At 26.9% G+C, this 21,217-nt stretch overlaps 1 protein-coding gene across 3 annotated transcripts; it reads left to right on the top strand.

Annotated features, from left to right (window-relative positions):
• Nucleotides 1-201: 201 nt before the first annotated feature.
• LOC107456884 (uncharacterized) lies at nt 202-19,295 on the top strand. 3 transcript variants are annotated; one of them, XM_087151698.1, is made up of 12 exons: nt 202-390; nt 1,725-1,946; nt 3,988-4,115; nt 5,542-5,984; nt 6,719-6,831; nt 7,900-8,087; nt 8,170-8,323; nt 11,319-11,382; nt 12,418-12,510; nt 12,850-12,941; nt 16,524-17,438; nt 17,826-19,295. In XM_087151698.1, the coding sequence occupies exons 2-11, from the start codon at nt 1,747-1,749 to the stop codon at nt 16,789-16,791; spliced, it is 1,743 nt and encodes a 580-aa protein (XP_087007824.1). In that variant the 5' UTR covers nt 202-390; nt 1,725-1,746; the 3' UTR covers nt 16,792-17,438; nt 17,826-19,295. The 3 variants fall into 3 exon arrangements, with proteins under 3 accessions (XP_087007824.1, XP_087007825.1, XP_087007826.1); XM_087151699.1 differs by having other exon boundaries at nt 204-466; XM_087151700.1 differs by lacking the exon at nt 17,826-19,295 and adding an exon at nt 17,589-17,774 and having other exon boundaries at nt 204-466; nt 16,524-17,202.
• The last annotated feature ends 1,922 nt before the right edge of the window (nt 19,296-21,217 follow it).

The following is a 21,217-nucleotide window of genomic DNA, read 5'->3' as shown; positions in this document are numbered from 1 at the left end:
GTTCACACAGTTGTAGATAAGAAAGGGTAAAACGATATTTTAAAAAAATATCTAAAAAATTCATTTATTTATTGTATTTCACATTTATATTTATACAAAATATATCTTCAAGTTCATATCAGGAAGAATTTGCACTTATTGCCTTTTAATAAGAAATTTTGTTTCCTAATTTAATGAAATGTTAATCTGAAATGAAATGAAGTGGCTCTCTGTTTAAATGGTTTTGATGTTTGGTCTGTTGTTGTTTTGATTGCGGTGTTGCGTTAGCTTCTCACAAATTAATTATTATTTAAAAATTGATTAAGTATTAAAATTCATTGATGTGATGCTTTTAAAGCAAGAACTCTAATTTGTCCTCATATGCCTAATATATTCTATATTTTATTGAGGGTGAGATCTTTGTTTTATATGTGTAATCTTTATTGTTTTCCTGGGAATATATCTCCGTTTTCTTCAACTTTTTAAGGTATTAGAGATCATGTTACAATGAATTAATATTATTTCACACCTTCTTTTTTAGATGTAGTACCGTTTTTATATTATTTGTGAATTTACTAGTTATTAACTAAACTACACAACTAAAAATCATTTTTCCTATATCATCAAGAATTTGATAAAACAATATAAAGTTTAATTAAATTAGTTTAAATATCCTGTTAAATGAAATGTTATTTGTGATGGATGGGTTATCATTAGAAAATAAATTTCAAAATCTTTAAGTGCTTCAAATTGCATTGCAAAAATTTGATTGCTACAAAACAATATTAAAACAGAAAAAGAATGCGTTAATAGTTTCTTTCATAATATATATATATATATATTTATAAAAAAATGAAACCAAATAAGTGTTTACTTATTTATTTTTATAAATTTATTATAGTCTCTAAATTACAGGAATAATTATACTCATAGCATAATGTTTGTACAATTTGAAAAAAATCGACTTGAAGAAGCCCCCAGATTATCTAACAATTTAGATTTTTTGACATTACCTTGTATATTTTTGTATAACTATATAGTTACTGTTATAAATGTACTATGAAAACTTCACATGCATTTATGATTTTGTGACTATCACCTTAGATTTTTGCATATTTTAGCCAGTTTTCGACACTTTCAAGTTGAAAACCAAATCTTATTAAATTATTTCATGAAATATTCATATTGTTATTTTTACCAAATGAGGCACTAGCTATTATTCTTAATAAAAGCTGCAAGTAAATATAATATTTTTATGATTATGGAACCTATGCAAACATCAAAATATGAAGTTACTATATGACTTAAATCTACAACAGGGCTGAGGCCGGATATGAGGCCTTGTATTTGGATATAAGCTGAATTTATTTTGTTGAAAAGTAAAATTTTATGTGCATTTCAGGCATAATTCTTACATATTTAGCAATTAAAATGCATAATTTTGTAAAAGAAATTATTTTGGGAGCGAATTTGAAAGAATATTGATAAAATTTAAGAAATAAATGACTAAATTTTCCTTAAAAATTTTCAAGAAATAATAAAATATAAATAAGTAAGTCTGTTTTTAATGAACCCTCATCATCCAAATTTTGTATCCAAAGTCTTTAGATAATAATTCGAATCATTAACTTTTAAATTGAATTTAAAATGAAATAATTAAAAAAAGGATGTTTTTATTTAGTATATTATTTGATTTATCTCTACTTGAAAATTGTTCTTACGTTGTTTTATCTTTTATATTTCAGACTCATGATACAATAATTAAAAATGAATTTCGAAAGCTATTCGATTCCAAAAATCAATGAATGTGAACCAGCTGTACCTACTCTGAATTCTTTACCAACTTCAAGTCTTTCTAATTCTTACTCAGCTTGTTCTGAAAAGAATGAACTTCATACTTTAACTCTTCCAGAGAATCATGACAATCCAGATAGTCCGCCTCCAATTGAATCCAATGATGGAAACAAGTACAAAAACATTTTTGAAAGAACTATTTAAATTGTGGCTTATAGTTGTGTTTAAAACATAAATCTGCTATTTATTTATTTTTTCTTTGTGCATCTGTAATTAGATTACATTTTCTGATTTGTTAATTTTGCTTTTTCTCTGTACTCATTTTCTTTATCATTGTATTTGCTTATGGATTTGTGGGTAAGGATTATCCAGATATTTCTCATATTGAATTGATTTACAGAAACAAGTAAATGCATAATTTTTAATGTTCTTTCATTTTGTATTATTATTTATTTTTGCTCTATAGTTAAGGTATGATTATGGAGAAATATTTCTGTATCAGTACCTGCTTAAAAATAGTCATTTCTGCTGTGATAACTCTTTGCAGTTCTGACACTGGTGTCTCTTTTACATATTTTTTTTTTCTTGCTCTCTAATTGCAAGCAAAAATATATTTTTGCTCTTTTTTTTATTTTAAAAACAGTCTAATGGTTATTTTTAAAAAAATTCTAGATTATCAGAATTATATTTATACTAAAATCCCAAAAAAGTAGTTGGAAATTTTGTTTTCATTTGTATTCAAAAATCTATTAATAATTTATTTAATAAACTAAAAAAAATTCAGTGATAAATAACTTTTTTTCTTAAATCCTAATAATTGCAAATAAGTGTAAATTTGAAAAATTAACGTTTGAAAATGAGCTGTGTTTGAAAGATTTTACCTTTAAGGCTGAAACCGGTGTTTCTCACTGTATTTCATAACTATAAGTTATTAATATGCTAAATATAATATTTTTCGCATTTTTTGACCTAAATTAATACAAAATAATGAAAGCATTAAAAGTATGTTTCATAAAATTTCTTTGTCAAAGGGATAAGCCAAAAATAAAACATCACAAAATGGAGCAGTTCAGAGAGTAAAACTATTAGCTATCACTGGGAGATTCACTTAATATTTTCTTTCAATTTATTCCAAGTGCAAGAAAGTACAAGTGGTTTAAAATTCGCATGTCGTAATAAAAATCCGAGTTTTTAAACCACTCAGGAATGCATTGTAAGAACTGCCAAAAAAATTTTTTTTTAAATAACTTGCATTTATGATGAAATCGGCAAAAACTAAGTATGTCCAAAAATTCTCACTTTAATATGCGATTTGAGTTTCGCCTGTTGTATTAATAAACATTGTAAAAATATTGGATTTTCAAAATCATGTAGAAAAGTGCAACAATATCTGCCTGCCTTTAGAAAAATGAAAAAAATTTAAATAGTCGTTTTGATTCATGAGGAAATCGGCATAAATAAAGCACGTCAAGAAGTGGTCAGCTAAATATGTGATCTATTTACTCATGAGTTGTAATATTGGAATAACTGTCTCAGAATTTTACGAACCACATGGAAATTGGTATTTATAAATGTAAAAAAAAGGGCTGAAACGTCATTTGGATTTATGATGAAATTTGCAAAAATAAAACGATTCAAAAAGTGATATCTCAAATCCGAAATTCTTGCATTGTAATATCATATTATAAATTATTGGGCATTTTAAAACCTTGAGGAATTTCATACCAAAAACCATTGAAAATCGATCGAGAGACAATATACACTATCTGCAGAAACAATACATTCACAATAGAATATGTGCAAATTCAGTGCATCGAAAAGTTTTGACTAAAATGTCTGATTCTTTTCATTATTTTTTTATTTTTCAAAAAATAAAAATTGTTGCTTTCAAAAGGTCCCGCGGGCTGCACATCAATAGTCGGCGGGCCGCAGGTTTTGCACCCCTACCTAGTACAAGGAATTAGTACTGTGGTCAGTAAATTAGAACTGAAGTATTGTAAAAATTATACAAAACCTCTCAAAAATGGTTCTTACTGAAAATTTAATCAGAGTTTTACACATTTAATAACTATACCAATATTAAGAACAAATTATGGTTAGAAATATACATCATACATTGCTGCTTATTTACTATTTTAATTTGTGTTTGATATCTGAACAGTTGTTACTTTTTTGAAATTCTAGTAAATGTTTTCTTTTTCTTAAATTTTTCAGAGTAAATTCTGATGAATGTCATTTGTGCCAATATTGTGACCGTGTTTATCCATCCAGGACAAATCTATCAAGGCATATATTTCGAGTTCATAGAATTCCTGATACAAATAAAACTCCTGATACTCCTGGTAAAGCATATTTGATATTTGTAAATTTTTCTTTCATTATTTATAAACTCTGCTAATTCTTACATTGTTTAAATTTTTGATTTTTTTGAAGTTTTTTTTAATAACTTTTGATTTTTTTTCTTAAATAAATCTAAACGAATATTAAAATATTTTAATTAATGGTAAATAAATTTTAAATGTTTAGAATTATGTGTAGTTATTAATTTTTAAAGATTTAGTAATGCAACAATTTGATATTATGCCTTTCCTAAAATAAATTATTTCTTTGTATAAATTTCTATTTACAGTTATAATATGTTACGATATAATAAGTTAATATGGAATTTGTGCATACAATTATTGAAATGTTAATAAATAACTTTGGAGCCTTTTCTTTAATTATTTTTAAAAAGTACTACTTAATAATGCTTAAACAGTCGTTCCTATGTTTCAATATTAATTACTTTTTTATCCCTATAAAACTCATGAAAATTGATTAAGTATACTGGTTCTTAGAATCCCACTACTAGTCACCAGTAAAATTCTCATTGTAAAAATAAATTAACTGCATATTATAATACAAAATTTTATAAACATTACATAGGGCTTAGTATTCGTTTTCTGAATTTGATTTTATTACTTTAATGCTTTATACAATTACCTGTGATAGAATATAATTTTAAAATTTGTTACTGAATGACTTTTTGGTGAAAGGTTTTCTGTGATTATGTAAAAGTACATAATTCAAGATATTAAGCTGTTTCTTTCAAATACTGTATATTTTTAAAAAAAAAGCATTAACACAATTTACCCATTAAGTAATTGTTATGTATTGCAAAACAAATTCTCATGGTAATTTTTATTAATGCTGTTATTATTCATTAAAACAACTGTTATACATTTTGTTTTATTACAGTTGCTTTAACTGTCAGTGGCTGTGATTAAAGTAACTATTTTATTATTGCTGAAGAAATTCATAAATTTGGTTCTAATTATGAATTCCAATGAAATTCTAATTATAAATTTAACATCCAGTTGGCTATCAGCATTTGTAAATTTAAAAATTCTTTTCGTTGCAATTTGCATTTTATTTTTGTTTTGTCAATGCGTATTGGAAGCAAAAGTTACTTACTGTCCTAATAAAAAAAACAGGTTAACTTTGTGCTGCTATTTTCTGTGGAAAATTAAAGCTGTGAAACAAACACAAATAATGTAACATGTACAGTCATGTAATCCTCCCTAATATTTCAAAATTAAAAGAAAATTGCTAAAATATTACTAACTAAATTATTAAAATGTTTCAAAGCATAAAATGATTCCCATAAGTATAATTCAGTAGGTAAGAAGCAGTGGTTAATAATTTTAGCAGAAGAAAATTTAAACCTTTGTAATTGTACTTTACAAAAAATGTAAAAATTGCTTTTTTACTAACTAAATTATTTTTCAGCTGCTGATTCAAGAGGAGCTGTTTGCTATGAAGAAGGGTGTAATAATGAAAAGTTTAAAAGCACTACTGAATTACGCAATCATCTTGTAAATAAGCATAACTTCATTTTTCAAGTCATCAAAAATGTGCTGGACACTGAACAAGATTTCATAACATGGAAAAAAAATGTAGAAGAAGCATGCAATATTAAATGGGTTAAACAGGCTGCTAAAAAGAAGGCATCTGGATGCACTGTTGTAACATACATTTGTCATAGAAGTGGTAAATTTCGTAGTAGTGGTGCTCGAAGAAGGGCCCTAAAATCATGTAAAATAGGTCATTTTTGTACAGCATATCTAAAAGTAGTTATTTTGGAAGATAATAAAGGTTATCAAGTTGAGTTATATCCTGATCATTATGGACACGATGTCTCCACCTCTGAAGATAAGAAAGTTAAAGTTCAAGTAAGTTTTCAGCACTCATTAAGAAAAAAATATGTTAGGATAGGATAAGAACAAATGTAACTTTATATTTGTTCTATTTATCATCCATTTGCATAAAATCAGGATTGAGATAATTTATTAAGTTAAGATATGAATCAATCTGAAAGTTTAAAGCAACTTAAGTAAAATTTTGATATATTCAGCACAAAAAACTTATTTTTTTAGTTGACATTTTATTGACTTTTAAACTTTCATTAAGTGAATTTGAAATGTATTGCATGGAATTTTTAGAACCAAATTTTGTATGTAAATAGGTTAAAAATATTATGTAGCAAATCATTGGGGGAATAGCTTTGTATTTAAATTACTATTCAGTCTAAGTTATTTTAAAAACAACTGTCTACAAATTTAAAAATTTACCATCAACAATACTGTACAAGTAGTTTTTTATTGCTTTTCAGATATTAAATAGAAAGTTAATTTAAGCAACTTTAATCATCTAAACATTTATTATCATTTATAAGAATTAATGTACTTAAAAACTATTTATGGTTTTGTTTAAATTGGAAATATTAACTTTACATAATTAAAAAAGTACTTCTTCAAATGTTAACTATTTTTTATATTTTGAACATGAAACTAACTTTTATTATGGAAAATACATTACATTTTAAAAATCGTAAAATACTTAACAAATTTTATAATCCATTGAGCATTTTTTTTTTTCCTTTTAAAGATAATTTGTTTTATTACAGGTTGCCAAATGCTTGAATAATCCAATTAGAGGTATTCTTATCAGTACAACTGGTGTTCTGTTTGAAAATGGGAAATATGAAGCTATTAAAGGTTCTGTAATTGCTGTTGAAAGGTATATTATTTTGTTTGTTTGCATATTCCTTTTCCTATGTGCTATTAAATTGATTATTCTTTTTTAAAGTAGAATTCTTTTTATGCATAGAAAAGTTAAAAATGTGTTTATTTAAATAAATATTTTACTGTTTTGGAAATAGTAAATATTCTGATGTAGAAAGTTAATACTTTAATCATAAATCGACTTATTTCTTAGAATTTAATGCATGCTCTATATACTCTTACAGTAGAATATAAATTTCATTTTTGAAAGACAGCATCTATATTTACAGACAAGCAGGTTTTACTATAGAATATGTTATTTTTCTTTTTGAGTTAGACAATTCAATGCTATTATTAGCATAATAATAATTCAATAAACCATCAGAAATAATTTAAATCTCTGTTTTGTTTCATAATATCAGTTATTCCACAGACTTAGGAAAATGCAGATTCTTAAAACCACGTATTCTATATTTTGGATTCTTTTTTACTATAAGTGAGCCTTATTTATGATATGAATTTGCTACCTCTTTATTTATCAATTAATATTCACATTTATACTATTATTTTTTCTATTCATAAACAAAACATAGGATTTCAAATCAAAAGAGTTAATATTTAAGCTATTAAGGCTTTTAATTAGGACTGACCAAACACCTGCATCAAGGAAAAGCAATGATGCAATTTGTCCCTCAGAATCATTCAAATTTGTTTCTACAGCTATTATGACAACAAAAAAAAAATAATAGTTTTTGATACGTATTATTTCGATTTTTATTTTCCATATAAAAGTCAGCTGGTACACTGCTTTTTTCCCCCTCTGTTGGATAATTATTTACCTTAAAGGAAGCATCATAACTCATTTTTTTGCATCCCTTTTCTGACTTTTGAAGCATTTGAAAGGGGTTATAGTGAGTAAACAAATTCGCTGAATTATCAATTCAGTGAATATATCATTGACTATATTAATCTATGTGCATTCTCATTCTTTGCAATCCAATACCCTAAAATTCCCAAAGAAAACCTAAATGTTTATATTGGAATAAAACTGTACAATAAAAGGTAGTTTTTGTTTTGATTTCAGGTTAAGACAACTTGGTATTACTATTAGATTCATCACAAATGATTCACGGAGAACTCCCAGTGACCTAGTGAAAAAGTTGCAGACATTAGGTTTCAGCGTATTTGAAGAAGAAATTTGTTCCCCTATACCTGTGGTCATTAGTACTTTACTAACTTTAAATTTAAGACCTTATTTGATGGTTCATCAAGGTAAGGATTAAAAAAAGAAAGGTTGTTGGCAATACAATGGAATCAAACACTGTTTCTAACTAAAAATGTGTTTTTGTTGTAGATATAAAACCTGCCTTTGAAAAATTAGATCAGTCCTCTCCTAATTGTGTTGTAATTGGTGATTTGGGTGGAAATGTTTCTGCAGAAATGTTTAATAAAGCTTATAATGTTTTAACTTCTTCTCCTAGTCCTGTTCTTGTTAAGTTAGGGAATGAGTAAGTATGCTTTGGAATAATATATATTTTACATTATTTTTTTCACCAAAGACAATAATTTTGCCTTTTATATTATAAATAATACATTATATACAGTGTTTCCATCATAGAAAAAAAAATGGGTGAGAAATTCTCACTCTTTCTCAAAAACAGGGTGAGATTTCAAAAAGTTAAGTGAGATTTCTAAAAAATAAAAATAATAAAAAAACACGCAAAGAGACTTGGAAAAAAATCATTTCTTTAATTTTAATACATTTTTAACATCTTCTAATTTTTAAAGCATTGAATATTCTTGCTGCACATCATATGGAAAATGTTCTACGTCTACTTTTTTATCAGCTATTCTCATTAGGTTGCTCAAATGCATATTTGTTTCGTTTTGATCGTTTCTACCCACATTTGTTTCATTTTCATTTGTCCGTTTCGGAGTAGAAGATATTGCCTTTACAAGGTATTTGTCCATCTTACATTAATGCTCAAAAAATTTGAACGTCTTACATGAAGGAACCTTACCCACAGTAAACACGTGGTTGCAGAGCGTTCTGAAAGAGATTCCGTGGTTCGGAGAGATGGTGTTCTGTTGTTCTTAATGGTTCTAAGCAATACTGGTAAATAGGGAAGCTAGATAATGGGGCAGATGTTGAAAATAATGAAAGATCCAGGAAGAAAAGTGAAACGGATTTTATTCTAAATGGTGCAATGAGAAATTTTTTTCAAAATGCGAGAATTTCGCAAATTTTGAAATTGGTTTATAGAATGCGTGAATTTCTCGTAGTAATAATTTTTTACTGCGAGAAAAGAAAAAAATATGCGAGATTCTCGCGCTGTAGTGAAAATACTGATATACATGGTGCATAGCGTTTTTAAAAAGTGCTTAAAGGAGCTTATTTTTTATTTTCGTTTTTCAAAAGCCCTTAAAGGTGCTTTTATTGGGTGTATTTAAAAAGTGTTTAATTTTCCCTTTTCGAAAATCAAATTTTTTCTTTACCGTGTAGATTTTTGCAATGTATTATGCAAAAGCGTGGTTTTTCACATTGTTCTATTCAACGTTTTCACAATTCCTTCGAAGACAATGCATTTTGGCTTACCATCGGTCCGTTGGGTATAAAAGCGCCATTCATTGTACATGTTTGATGAAATAATTTTGGGTCCACATGTACATTGAACTGGGTTCGGTGAGATTCTTACACTGTCGCTTGCAACTCTGCTGCGTTTTGCAAGATATTCTCAATTTCAGACTTCATTTCCACCCTCTGAAATTGAACCGAAAAATCTCTCAATCTTTTTATGATGGCAAATATAATCACGAAAAGAGTTCTTTCTCAGAAACTGGTTATTTTATCATGATCATGTAAAGTCTTTGAAAACTGTTTTGCATTTTGTTAGCGTATATGGTGCTTAAAAATATTCTTTTAGTGCTTAAAAAGTACTTAAAAGGTGCTTATTTTTTGATGAAAGATTTGACTACGCACCCTGATATGTTATTATAAAACAAATTATCATGTAAAATTTTTATTTGAGAATATTTTTCTATTGTATTCTAAAAATCTTTTATACTATTTCTTGCTTTGTTTATGGAGATTGTTTTTTATACTAAAGTTATTGTGAAAGTCAGATTTGTTTAATATTGCCATACACATAATTCTTTTAACAAATGTTCAAAACCCATTAAACAGTTTCACTATTAACTAAATACAATTTAAAATGACAATTGATAATGTGTGTTGAAATTATTGTCGTAATTTCTTTTTTTCAATGCTGCTATTAGTCTATTAGTGTATGCTGAACATCTACATTTATCATGTGAGAATAATAATGTTTAACAAAAATACTTTATTCACAACGGGTGGATGCAGAGTGTCAACATTTTCCAGTGTAAGTGTGACCTTATATTTAACAATTATTTTAGACACTCAATGAAGTAATGTGTAAATGTCAACATATGACTGGAAAATGTTGACCTACCTTAATTTTAGTATTTTACAATGACTCGGGCAAAGTTTAGTAAGATCAAAAGTTTAAATTTTAATCCAAGTTCTTTTTCTTTATTTCCATTGACTTTTAATATGTGAGATTTTTTTTTATCAATAAATATTTTCCAAATATATAATTACAAAACAATAAAGCTCAACAACAATGATACAAAGTTAAATTTTAAAAAATAATTTTGAATCACACTATTAAAATATCTCAAAGTACATTAAAAGATATTAGTCATCTTCATCTCTATCAAAATTTAAACAATAGAACTGAAAAGTATATTTGCAGCCTTTTAATATATTTTTGCCAAAATTGGATATACCCTTTATTGTGCTTTTATCAATTGCAGCAAATTAAAAACAAAATTGAGAAATTAGGGACGTAATTAATAAATCAAAATTGTCTGACTTTAAAATTAATAAAATTGAAATGTACCACAGTTAATGACATTTGTTGAATTTAAGAATAGTTTTATCTAATTTTATTTTGATAAAATTATTCTTCATGAATTTGACACAAATTGATTGGATTAAATTTTGATGTAATAGACTCTATGTGCATTTAAAGGGTAATGGCTAATATAAGAATAAGCCACATCTTTAAATTTCCATTTAACATTTTCAATAAAAAAAACATCACAATTTCAATGTAGGCTATATAATGTTCTTCGTTATTGTACTACTATCTTGAACAAATTTCAAAAACATGTAAAGTATCTGTCTGGAAACAATACTAAGGAATAGTAACTTGAACAAATTTGAAAAACGTGTAAAGTATCTGCCTGGAAACAATACTAAGGAATAGTTTGATGTAAAAATTTCATCTATGGAAAAAGTGTTGCATGTCATTACATTACCCAAAGCTCTTAATTTCAAAGTATGTTTTTTTTTAGTCTTACATATTTCTGAAATCCACCAAATCTTGTAGGAATATATTATTTATTTGATTATTTATATTAATTAAATAAAACTATATGTTAAAAGTATTAATTATTTTTTTTTCATTTGCTTTTTAGAAAATACTACAAAGAAAAAAATGAATTGGTTCTTGGTGCTGCATCTTACGCTGCTGCTCTAGAAGTAATACCTTTATCTTATTTATTTAGCTTCAATTCAATTTGTCTCTACTTTTTTTCTGTATTTAGTTTAATCAAATGTTATTATTATTTATTTTAATTATTTTTTTCAATTTCCATACATTTAACTTTTTTATACCTATAATTTCAATTTTATGAAACAGGGATACCCGTGCCCAACGTATGGGCTGAAATAAGCTCGCAAAGCCCTCTAACTTGGTCCCTTTAATGAAGCCCTTTAACTGTCTCAAACATTAATAAATATAAAAGAAAGAAAAATATTTCTTCAGTTGTGTTCTGTACTGATCATTATCAATATATTGTAGAGTATTGGATTACAACCATTTCATTCTGCTAACGGTATTAGGTTCAGTTCATGTAAATTTTTGAAATAAAATGAAAAGAAAGTGATTTAAAATTGTGTTTATTTTAATGATTTAGGGTTGCATGTTTTTTATAAGAAGAGCATTAAATTCAATATTAAAAGCAAGAAAAGTTATTAAGTGAAGTTTGAAAAAATTTCTCTGGGTGTTCCAGGTTTGGCTGACCACCCAGCCAGAACATCTACTCCAGATCCCAAAGTCAAGAAAACTTGGTTGGGCACCGTTGGTTTTGACCCTCTATGAGCTGATGCAGCACTGAGTTAAGTTTAGTTTAGTTTAGACAAAAATTTACAGTAAATATGTAATCTTCACAACTATGATGAAGAAAAACAACAAACTGTCCCTTTATACTTAATTGACAGTGATTGGCCGATAGTTTTAGATACTTTTATTATTTCATGCTGACCCAGGTTGGTTTTTAGTGGTCCTTGCCCTTTGTACTATGTATTATTAATTTCTAGCTGTAGTGATTAAAAAAATTTCCTAACGTTTTCCATCATAGAATCTAGATTTTTTTTCCATGTTTAACTATCAGATTGGATTATCAATCTGAGTAATCTATAACATGTTGCCAATTAGTTTGTAATTTATGCAATTATAAATTGTTTTCTTTTCTAAAGGGATGTAAAATATAAAATGTAAAATATTTATTTTAGTATGCATGCAGTACTGAAGCTATGGTTGTTGGAAAGCCTTGCTATGATTTTATAACGAGTGCTGTGAATGGTATGGGAATATGCCCCCAGGAGGTTTGTAAATTTTATATATTTTCAACATTTTATACTCATTCAAATGAATTAGTTTTCTTAAAACAATGAATCCTAGTTCAAAATTTAGCTTTTGTTTTTGTATATTTATTTACTTATTTAGCTGAAATAATTATTTAAGAATAAATTAACTCCAGTTTAGAAATTAGTTTTGTCTGAATTTATTAATTTCTTTTTATATTTTCACACAGTAAATCCATTTAATATTTTTAACTTCGGCATTGGAAAAAGTTATTAATTCTAGTTAATATTGAAACGAAATGTGTTCCATCGTTAAAAACTGTTTAACTTGTGAATGAAAGAATTATTTATTTCTTTAAGATAATCATGGTTGGTGATGACATTGAAAATGATATACAAGCAGCCCAAAGATGTGGTATGAGAGCTATTCTAGTCAGGACCGGAAAATTTAGGTAAGTTTGAATAAGAACTGGTTTATTTCTTTTAAAGTATCAAAAGAAATTTGGAATTGTGCAATATTTTGAATGATTCATGCCTGTTTTATGATAAGTTATCTTTATTTTAAAATTGCTAAAAGCAGTGCTTTCTGTGTATAAAGTATAGATGAATGTAAGGCAATAGTATAGATTTTTCCAGTTCCAGTTTCCATCTTTTTAAAAGGAGTTTGTTACTAAAAAATTTACATGTGTTGTATCTATTATTTAAGATTAACATCTCGATCATACAGGTTTAAACTTAGAATACAACATATGAAGGAAAAATAGAAAAATACAACCCTGTGGCAAGCCCTCATTCTTCTCATAGTTACTAAAGGTGGAAACTTATGTGAATAAATCAAAAGAAAAATCTTCTGTTGCTCCAACTTTTGCGATTGAGCTAAAGGTCTCCATTCATAGGTTGTGGGCCGTTGGGGGAATCCATCTCTGGTTGAGGTGCACGCTATCCTTGTAGTGGTACAATTTAATAATTATAAAATTACTGGCCATATTACAACTTGTTTGTTATTAACTGTTTACTGTATTACTTGATGCATAACAGATGTTTGTTATGCAAAATCATTTTTTGAAGTGATATGACGACCTACAGGGTGTAATTCCCCTACAACATAATCCAAAATTTGAATAGTTGTTGTCCATATTAACTTAGGTTTCCTTTGGCCAGATTTTTAATTTTTTAAAGATTTCAAGTCATTATGAACTGCTTTAACAACCTGCAAAGTGTAATTTTCATTCAGTTGTTATCCATAACAGCCTATGTTGTGGTGTAATTACACCAGAATTATGGTGGATTTCGGCTTGGCCAGAGTTTTGGTGATTTCATGTCTTTCTAAACTGTTACACCCAATTTCATCCAAAATTTTAACAGTTATAGTGCATAACAATTTAGGTTTCTACTTACCTGATATTTGTACAGGGTTATGTCAAGTTATTCTGTTATTAGTTTTTATCATATGGTTAAATACTAATAATTGTTAAATTTTGTACAAAAAATTTCTTATTATTGCTTTAATGTCAAAATGTCTTTAAGTAATATGAATTAAGTCTAAACTTCTTATTCAAGTTTTTTGATAACTTTATTTAAACATTTTTTTTATCAATTTTATTTTTAATCATAATCATATTTTTCATCATTATCATATTTGTTCTTTTAAAGATAATTTTAAGCATTCTGAAATTTTTTAAGAGATTGGGTCACACTAGCAGCTATAAAAATAAGCATATTTTGAGAATTTTGTTTCTGCAAGACAACAGATCATAAATCAAAAATTTGAAGAAAAAAATGCTCATTATTATGCACTTGGTGAACCGCAAATATTAATTTTTGTGGAACTATATAAAACATATTGGTGACCATATACCATTTCTTCATTTAGCCAATCTTTTCGAAAGGTGTATGGCCAATTGAATAACACCTGCAATTTTTTATGCAAAATGAAAAGCAAAAAAATTTTTTGATTATTTTTGTGAATAGGTTACAAAAACTGTAAGTTTTTTTTAATATATATATATTTAACAGTTGGGCAAAAGTATCAAATTCTTTAAAAAAATATATTTAGAATTACTAAAAAGTTGTAAAAGAGAAAAAAAACTACACTAATATTAAACAATGAGAGGTGCTTTCATAAATAGTGTTATTATAAATATACAGTTAAAATTTGAAGTCAATCACTGAAGAATGCCAAGTTATGACTTGAAATTTATAGCTTTAAGGTATATGCTTTTGAAGTTTTCTAAATGCATCTAGTGGACTAAAAAGACTGGTAAAAAATTCAGATTTTAGTACTTATATACCAGGGGTTTGCAACTTACAAATTAAAAGAAGTAGATTTTTAAAAATATTTAATTGTTATTAATAATATTTTTAAAAAATTAAAGAAATAATAAAAATTCAGGCTACAATAACTATAATGTGCAACTATGCATTAAACAATTAATGTGCCACAGATATCTAATTGTTAATATATAAAACTTTAAAAGGGTTGGGATTAAAAATTACATAGTAGCACACAAAATGTTCAATGAGAAAATTGAGGTTTGTCTGCTGCAACCACCAGAGAATAGATATTTACATTTTAAATTTAAACTTTACAAATGTGTGTGTGAATATTTTCGTCCTTAATGAGTGGTTTTAAAAAGTTAAATCGGAGGATTTCTTCAAGAAAATTTCTGATACGCACATACTAGATTATATTCACAAAATACAGAAAAAATCAAATAAGAAAGAGCAACATACGCGATTATTTTTGTATTTGAATAAATATTTTCTTGAATGCAAAACCTGAGAATAAAATTTTTTGCACCGTTGGTATGATAAATTTCCCAAAAACGAAGAAATTAGGTTTTTATTAACGAGAAGAATATTTTAAACCCATATAGATTTTCAACGAAAATTGTCCGCAAAAAATGACACTAATATATTTTAGTTCGCGGACCACAAAAGAAGGCTTCGCGGGTCGCCAGTTGGAAACCCCTGTTATATACTTTTTCCTCACATAAAATTTTCGGTGGATTGTTTTAAGGTATTAAGGCTTCTTTTAAGCAAAAAAAAAAAGAGAAATTTTTTTTCTCCAAAGTCCTTAAGTAGCCTAACATTTTTTTGCATGAGGGGATCTTAACTTATTGGTACCTGCTTGTGCCAAATACCATCACTGAGGCCCAAAAGACTCTATACATACGTATTTCAAATGTGTCTATATATATATATATATATATATATATATATATATATATATATATATATATATATATATATATATATATGTATGTATGTATGTATGTATGTATGTATGAGAGGTGCCAACTTGCTCCGGACAGCAAATATATATTTTAAAGTGGTAGCTTATCAATTTCATATCTTGGATTAGTAAATTCAATTCAATAGATTTTTAGCCACCACTGTTTCTAAATAATTCATAGGTTTATATAATTAGCCACTTCATGAATCTTTTGTCATGCTATACCTTTTAAAAAGCAAGCAAAAATAGTCAAATATTTGCAAAATTTACTTTGCCATTTTTCTAATTAATTTGGCTTGTCCGGAGCAGTTGGCATCTCTGTATATATATATATATATAACACGAAAAGGATAAAAAGAAAAAGAGAAAAATGAAGAAACGTAACGAAAATTGATAAGTTTTATTTACTGGGCATAAGCTGCAAGTTTATAGAACTCATAAAATAAGCTCAGAAAGTAGAGAAAACATGGGAAAAAATTACAGAAAATGGAAAGAGAAGAAAATTATTGAAATAAAATAACATAATTTAAAAAAGAAAAAATTTCTCCGGATTTTTATTGAAAAAATTTTTGAAAAATTATTTTATTTTATTTTAATAATTTTGTTCTTCTCTTTTCATTTTTCTGTAATTTTTTCCATGTTCGAGCTACATCTTTACAGTTTGTCCTACTCTATGAAAAATTTTCATCAAAATGTGTCGACTTTTTGGTGCAATTATTTATACGGAAATTTTCCTATGCATGATGTTTTAATGTCATTATCTATAATTTGTTTTTTAATATAATTGATGGTTTTTTAGACCAGATGATGCAAAACATGAAGTCATCAAACCTGATACAATAGTTAAAAATCTTGCTCACCTAGTCGACATGCTAGTTCTTAAATCTAGGCGTGAGAACTCTACTAAGTGTTCTTCTGATAGCATTCCTAAATATCCTCCAGAGCAGTGCAAAAAAACAATGAACAGAACTTCAAAACCTATGGAACAACAACCTCAAATTCCACCACCACCACCCGCAACAACATATGATGTTTATCCTTACTTATACCGTTCAGATGGCAGCTAATATTTATTTTAAGCTTAGAAGGAAAAAAAATTAAGCTAATTTTACCATATCTTTGTTTGTATAAATCCTAAATTTTCCTATATTCAGCAATAATTTTATAATATTTTAATTATTCTAAGAATTGTCCTCGTCTTATCTACAAAAAACTTTTTGAAGCTGAGAATATTTTTCCAATAATAATTGCATTATTTACTGCTAAACTGTCTCTAAATCAAAAAAAAAGTTTCTAGATTGGTTTTACCATATCTTTGTTTGTAAATCCTAAATTTCCCGGTGTTCAACAATAATCTGATACAATTTTAATTATTCGAGCCTTATCTACAAAATACTGTAGGAAGCTAAAAGTATTTTTCCAAAAATAATTGAATTATCTACTGCTAAATTGTCTCTAAATCAAAAAATTATTTCTAGGCTGGTTTTACCATAACTTTGTTTGTAAATCCTAAATTTCCCGGTGTTCAACAATAATCTGATACAATTTTAATTATTCTGAGAATTATTCGAGCCTTATCTACAAAATACTGTAGGAAGCTAAAAGTATTTTTCCAAAAATAATTGAATTATCTACTGCTGAATTGTCTCTAAATCAAAAAATTATTTCTAGGCTGATTTTACCATATCTTTGTTTGTAAATCCTAAATTTCCCGGTGTTCAGTAATGATCTTATACTATTTTAATTTTTCTGAGAATTATACTAGCCTTATCTACAAAATACTGTAGGAAGCTAAAAGTATTTTTCCATTAATAGTTGAATTATCTACTGCTAAATTGTCTCTAAATCAAAAAATTATTTCTAGGCTGGTTTTACTATATCTTTGTTTGTAAATCCTAAATTCCCCGGTGATCAGCAATAATTTGATACAATTTTAATTATTCTGAGAATTATTCTAGCCTTATCTGCTAAACACTGTATAAAGCTACAAATATTTTTCCAATAGTAATTGCATCATCTACTGCTAAATTGTCTCTAATTCAAAAAAAAATTTCTTGATTGGTTTTACCATATCTTTGTTTGTAAATTCTAAATTTCCCAGTGTTCAGTAATAATCTTATACTATTTTAATTTTTCTGAGAGCTGTCCTAGCTTTAACTTATCTACAAAAAGCTGTAGAAAGCAAAAATATTTTTTAGACGATAACTGTATTATCTACTGTTAAATTGTTTCTAAGTCAACACTGTAATGACTATGACTTGTTATAAATTCAAAAAGTGATCAGAATGTAATAGTATTTTAAAACCCAACCATGGAACTAGCAATACTAAATAGCATTTGATGCTAAATGCCTTTATGATGATTCATTGATATGAACTGTCACTTTATGGTAAAGAAAAAATTTATTTTGTTTTACAATAAAACTGCTTTCAAATAAGTTTTTTTTTTTTTAACATGCATTCATGTTTTTGCTAAATTTCAATCATAATGTATTATTTCAATATTTGTTACTCTCAAACTGAAAATTTCTGTGAATTGAACTTTTAATTTTAAAAACTAAGCAATGTTATTTCTCAATGTTTCTATATAATAATTGTTATATAATAATTGTTTGGTAGAATTGGAATTTGTCATGATAAAATGTTACATAAGCAGTTACTATTATATTACAGTTTTTTAATATTTAAATATTAAATTTTTTTCTCCATTTTCAATATTTAACTTGATTAAAGATGTTTAAAAGATTTCTGCTGCTGAGATTTCGGAAGTTCCTCTTTTATATTGCTCAAAATATATTAAGCAATATATATACAAGTAAATTATTTTTTGTAATTTGAATTTTTTGTCTAAAATATTTATTAAATGGATTCATTTCTAAAAATATATTTTAGAAAATCTATGCTTTATTATAAGAACAACCAATGTCTATATTTCAAAATATGATATATTGATCTTTTCTTGATATATTGATTCAAGAAAGGTGATTCTTTTTTTCTGATAAAAATAAGAGGCAATTCTTTTCATTGAACATTAACTTTAGTTGTTTGTACACTAAGTTTAAGAAGAACCTGAGTTATTTTCTATTAGTACAATCTGCTATATACCAATGCAATAATTAATGATAAAAAGAACTTTGTTATGAAGCAATATATAACTATTAAAATATTTAGTTGGTAGTTTTAATAATATTAAATTAAAAAAGCTAATATTTAAAAGTATGCTTCTTATTATGTATATCACAGATAATTTAATTGTACATTAATAATTTTAAATTCTACTCAATTTAAGAAATTAATAAGTAACTGAATGCTATTTTAATTATAAAATTGTTTATAGTGATATGTTTAATTTTTTTGTTATGAATGATTATATTAAAATAATTTGAGTCATATGTGTACATACTAATCATATTGTATTATTTTTGTAAGCATATGTACAAAGTATTCAATGTATATTCATTATTATGCTTGTCTCATTTTCATTCATTGTGTTAGTCTTGTATGAATGAAATTTACTTAAAAGAAAAAATGAGAAGTGAAGAATGGAATAAAAATAATGAATGTTTTTAGAATTGGGATATTTCTTCATCTTTCATACTCTAGGTGAAACAAATTACAAATTTGTTGAAATGTAGAAGTAGATCTAGTTGGAGATTAAGGTTCAGTCTGGCTAACACCAAAGAATTTAAGTGACTAAAATAATGATTCTGTTTTTTAAGTTATAAGATCTAGAGGTAATCAAAATTACATTGATTATCATAATTTAATATTTTTTCTTCCTTAACACATAGACTGTCGCCTCACTCATATTTTCTTTTTGAAATTTCAATGAATTAGGGTAAAAATTTTAAGTTATACTCCTCTTTACTCGGCAAAGATTCAAAAACTGAACGCGTAAAGTGGCGAGATGAGAAACAGAGGCAGAGCAACGGGCACAAAGAAACAGGCACGATACCATAGCAACAAATGGCGCAAGATATTATTCTTGTTACCACCTAAGACTGGCATTATTAAAATGTCGGCAAGAGCACTTAGCAGAATACGCTTCATGTAACAGTACTCGTGGCCTGAAGAAGATTTCACTGTAAAGAACTGCGTCAGTCAATGTGTTAAAATGTCACTGATTTGGCAAAAACTATGGTAAAAATTAAATCGCATAATGGAGAAAAAAAATCTGCTAATGACAATGTTAATTTGCCTACGTATTTCTTTCTCCTGACCTTTTCCATTTCATTTTAAACTTCTGCGCATTATAATAGGGGGCGTTATTTTTTCAGTTTTTAGTGTTTTCTTTTCTTCTACTTGCTTTTGAAGTTGATGCTTGACCTGTGACTTAGTGAGTTTTTATTTTTCTGATGATTTTGATTGAGTTTCTTTTCTTAATTTGTTAATTATTTTGAATGTATCTTGTTTTTCCTGGACCTCTATACAAAACCATCGGGGTACTGAGGGAGTTATTTTAAGCATTTGCTTCTCCCTCAATTAGAAATGGTTTTGTTTTTAATGGCTACCAAGGCCGGTACCCCCTGAAGACGGCAGCTTTGGTGGTCATATTTTTATTTTTATTTCCTTCGTTTCTTTTATTGATTCTTTTTTCTGAAATTTCTGCTGCTTCTTAGCGCGTTTTTTTTTTCAAAGAAGTTTTATCCATTTCGAATTTAATTATTTGTGTTTTCTTTTAGTATTACTAAGGACTAAATGCTATGTAGTGGACATTTAAGTTTATGTGGATGTTATTCTAAAAATGCAGAGAGAAAAGTAATTTGTTTTTCAAGCAAATTTTATACTATATCTTAATTTGCACTAAGGATTGAATTACGGAATAAAAGTTAAATTTTTTGTAAGTCTGTTTTTGATACTTACTGTATCAGGTTACAATCAGATTGGACCTAAACAGATATTAATTTGTGTCTTCAGCGCAACTCCTTATGTATTCATAATACACTTTTTATTATTTGAGTTATGTGCGTACATAGTAATCATAAAAAAAGAGTATTATGTTTTTAACTAAACTATTTAACATATTGAGAATACCCAGTTGATTATGCTTTATCAGTTACTTCTGAAAGCTCAAAAATATATATTTTTTAAATTGTATTCGAGCCAACATATAGACCAGATATCTAAAAAGTGGAGGGTAATATTTTAAAACCACTCCTTGGAAAGTTGGAGGAGATAGTAATATGGGTTTGTTGCATTCTGTTTAGGGAATTATATTTTTCTATCCAGTTTCAAAATCAATTACAAAGTATACTGATGATGCTGCTCACTGAAAAAAAACATAACACTATGTTTTAAATAACAACCATTTACAGTGTGGTGCAGTCTGAGAAAAAAAAATTAGCGCATGCTTATGCTAGTATTTTCTATTTGAATGATCTGGTATGCAGAAAAATACATTGTTTTACCGTCTGAAGCACCCTCTGTTGACAAACTTTGTAACTATAGTAAATTATCTAGTGTTCTTAGCAGAACAAAGCAAACTTTATTTCGC

The sequence above is a fragment of the Parasteatoda tepidariorum genome, chromosome 9 (assembly GCF_982258835.1).
Source record: "Parasteatoda tepidariorum strain Cologne lab strain chromosome 9, Ptep-v5.0, whole genome shotgun sequence".
NCBI lineage: Eukaryota > Metazoa > Arthropoda > Arachnida > Araneae > Theridiidae > Parasteatoda > Parasteatoda tepidariorum.
The sequence above is the reverse complement of the archived record's forward strand: the minus strand, read 5'-3'. Positions and strand labels throughout refer to the sequence as shown.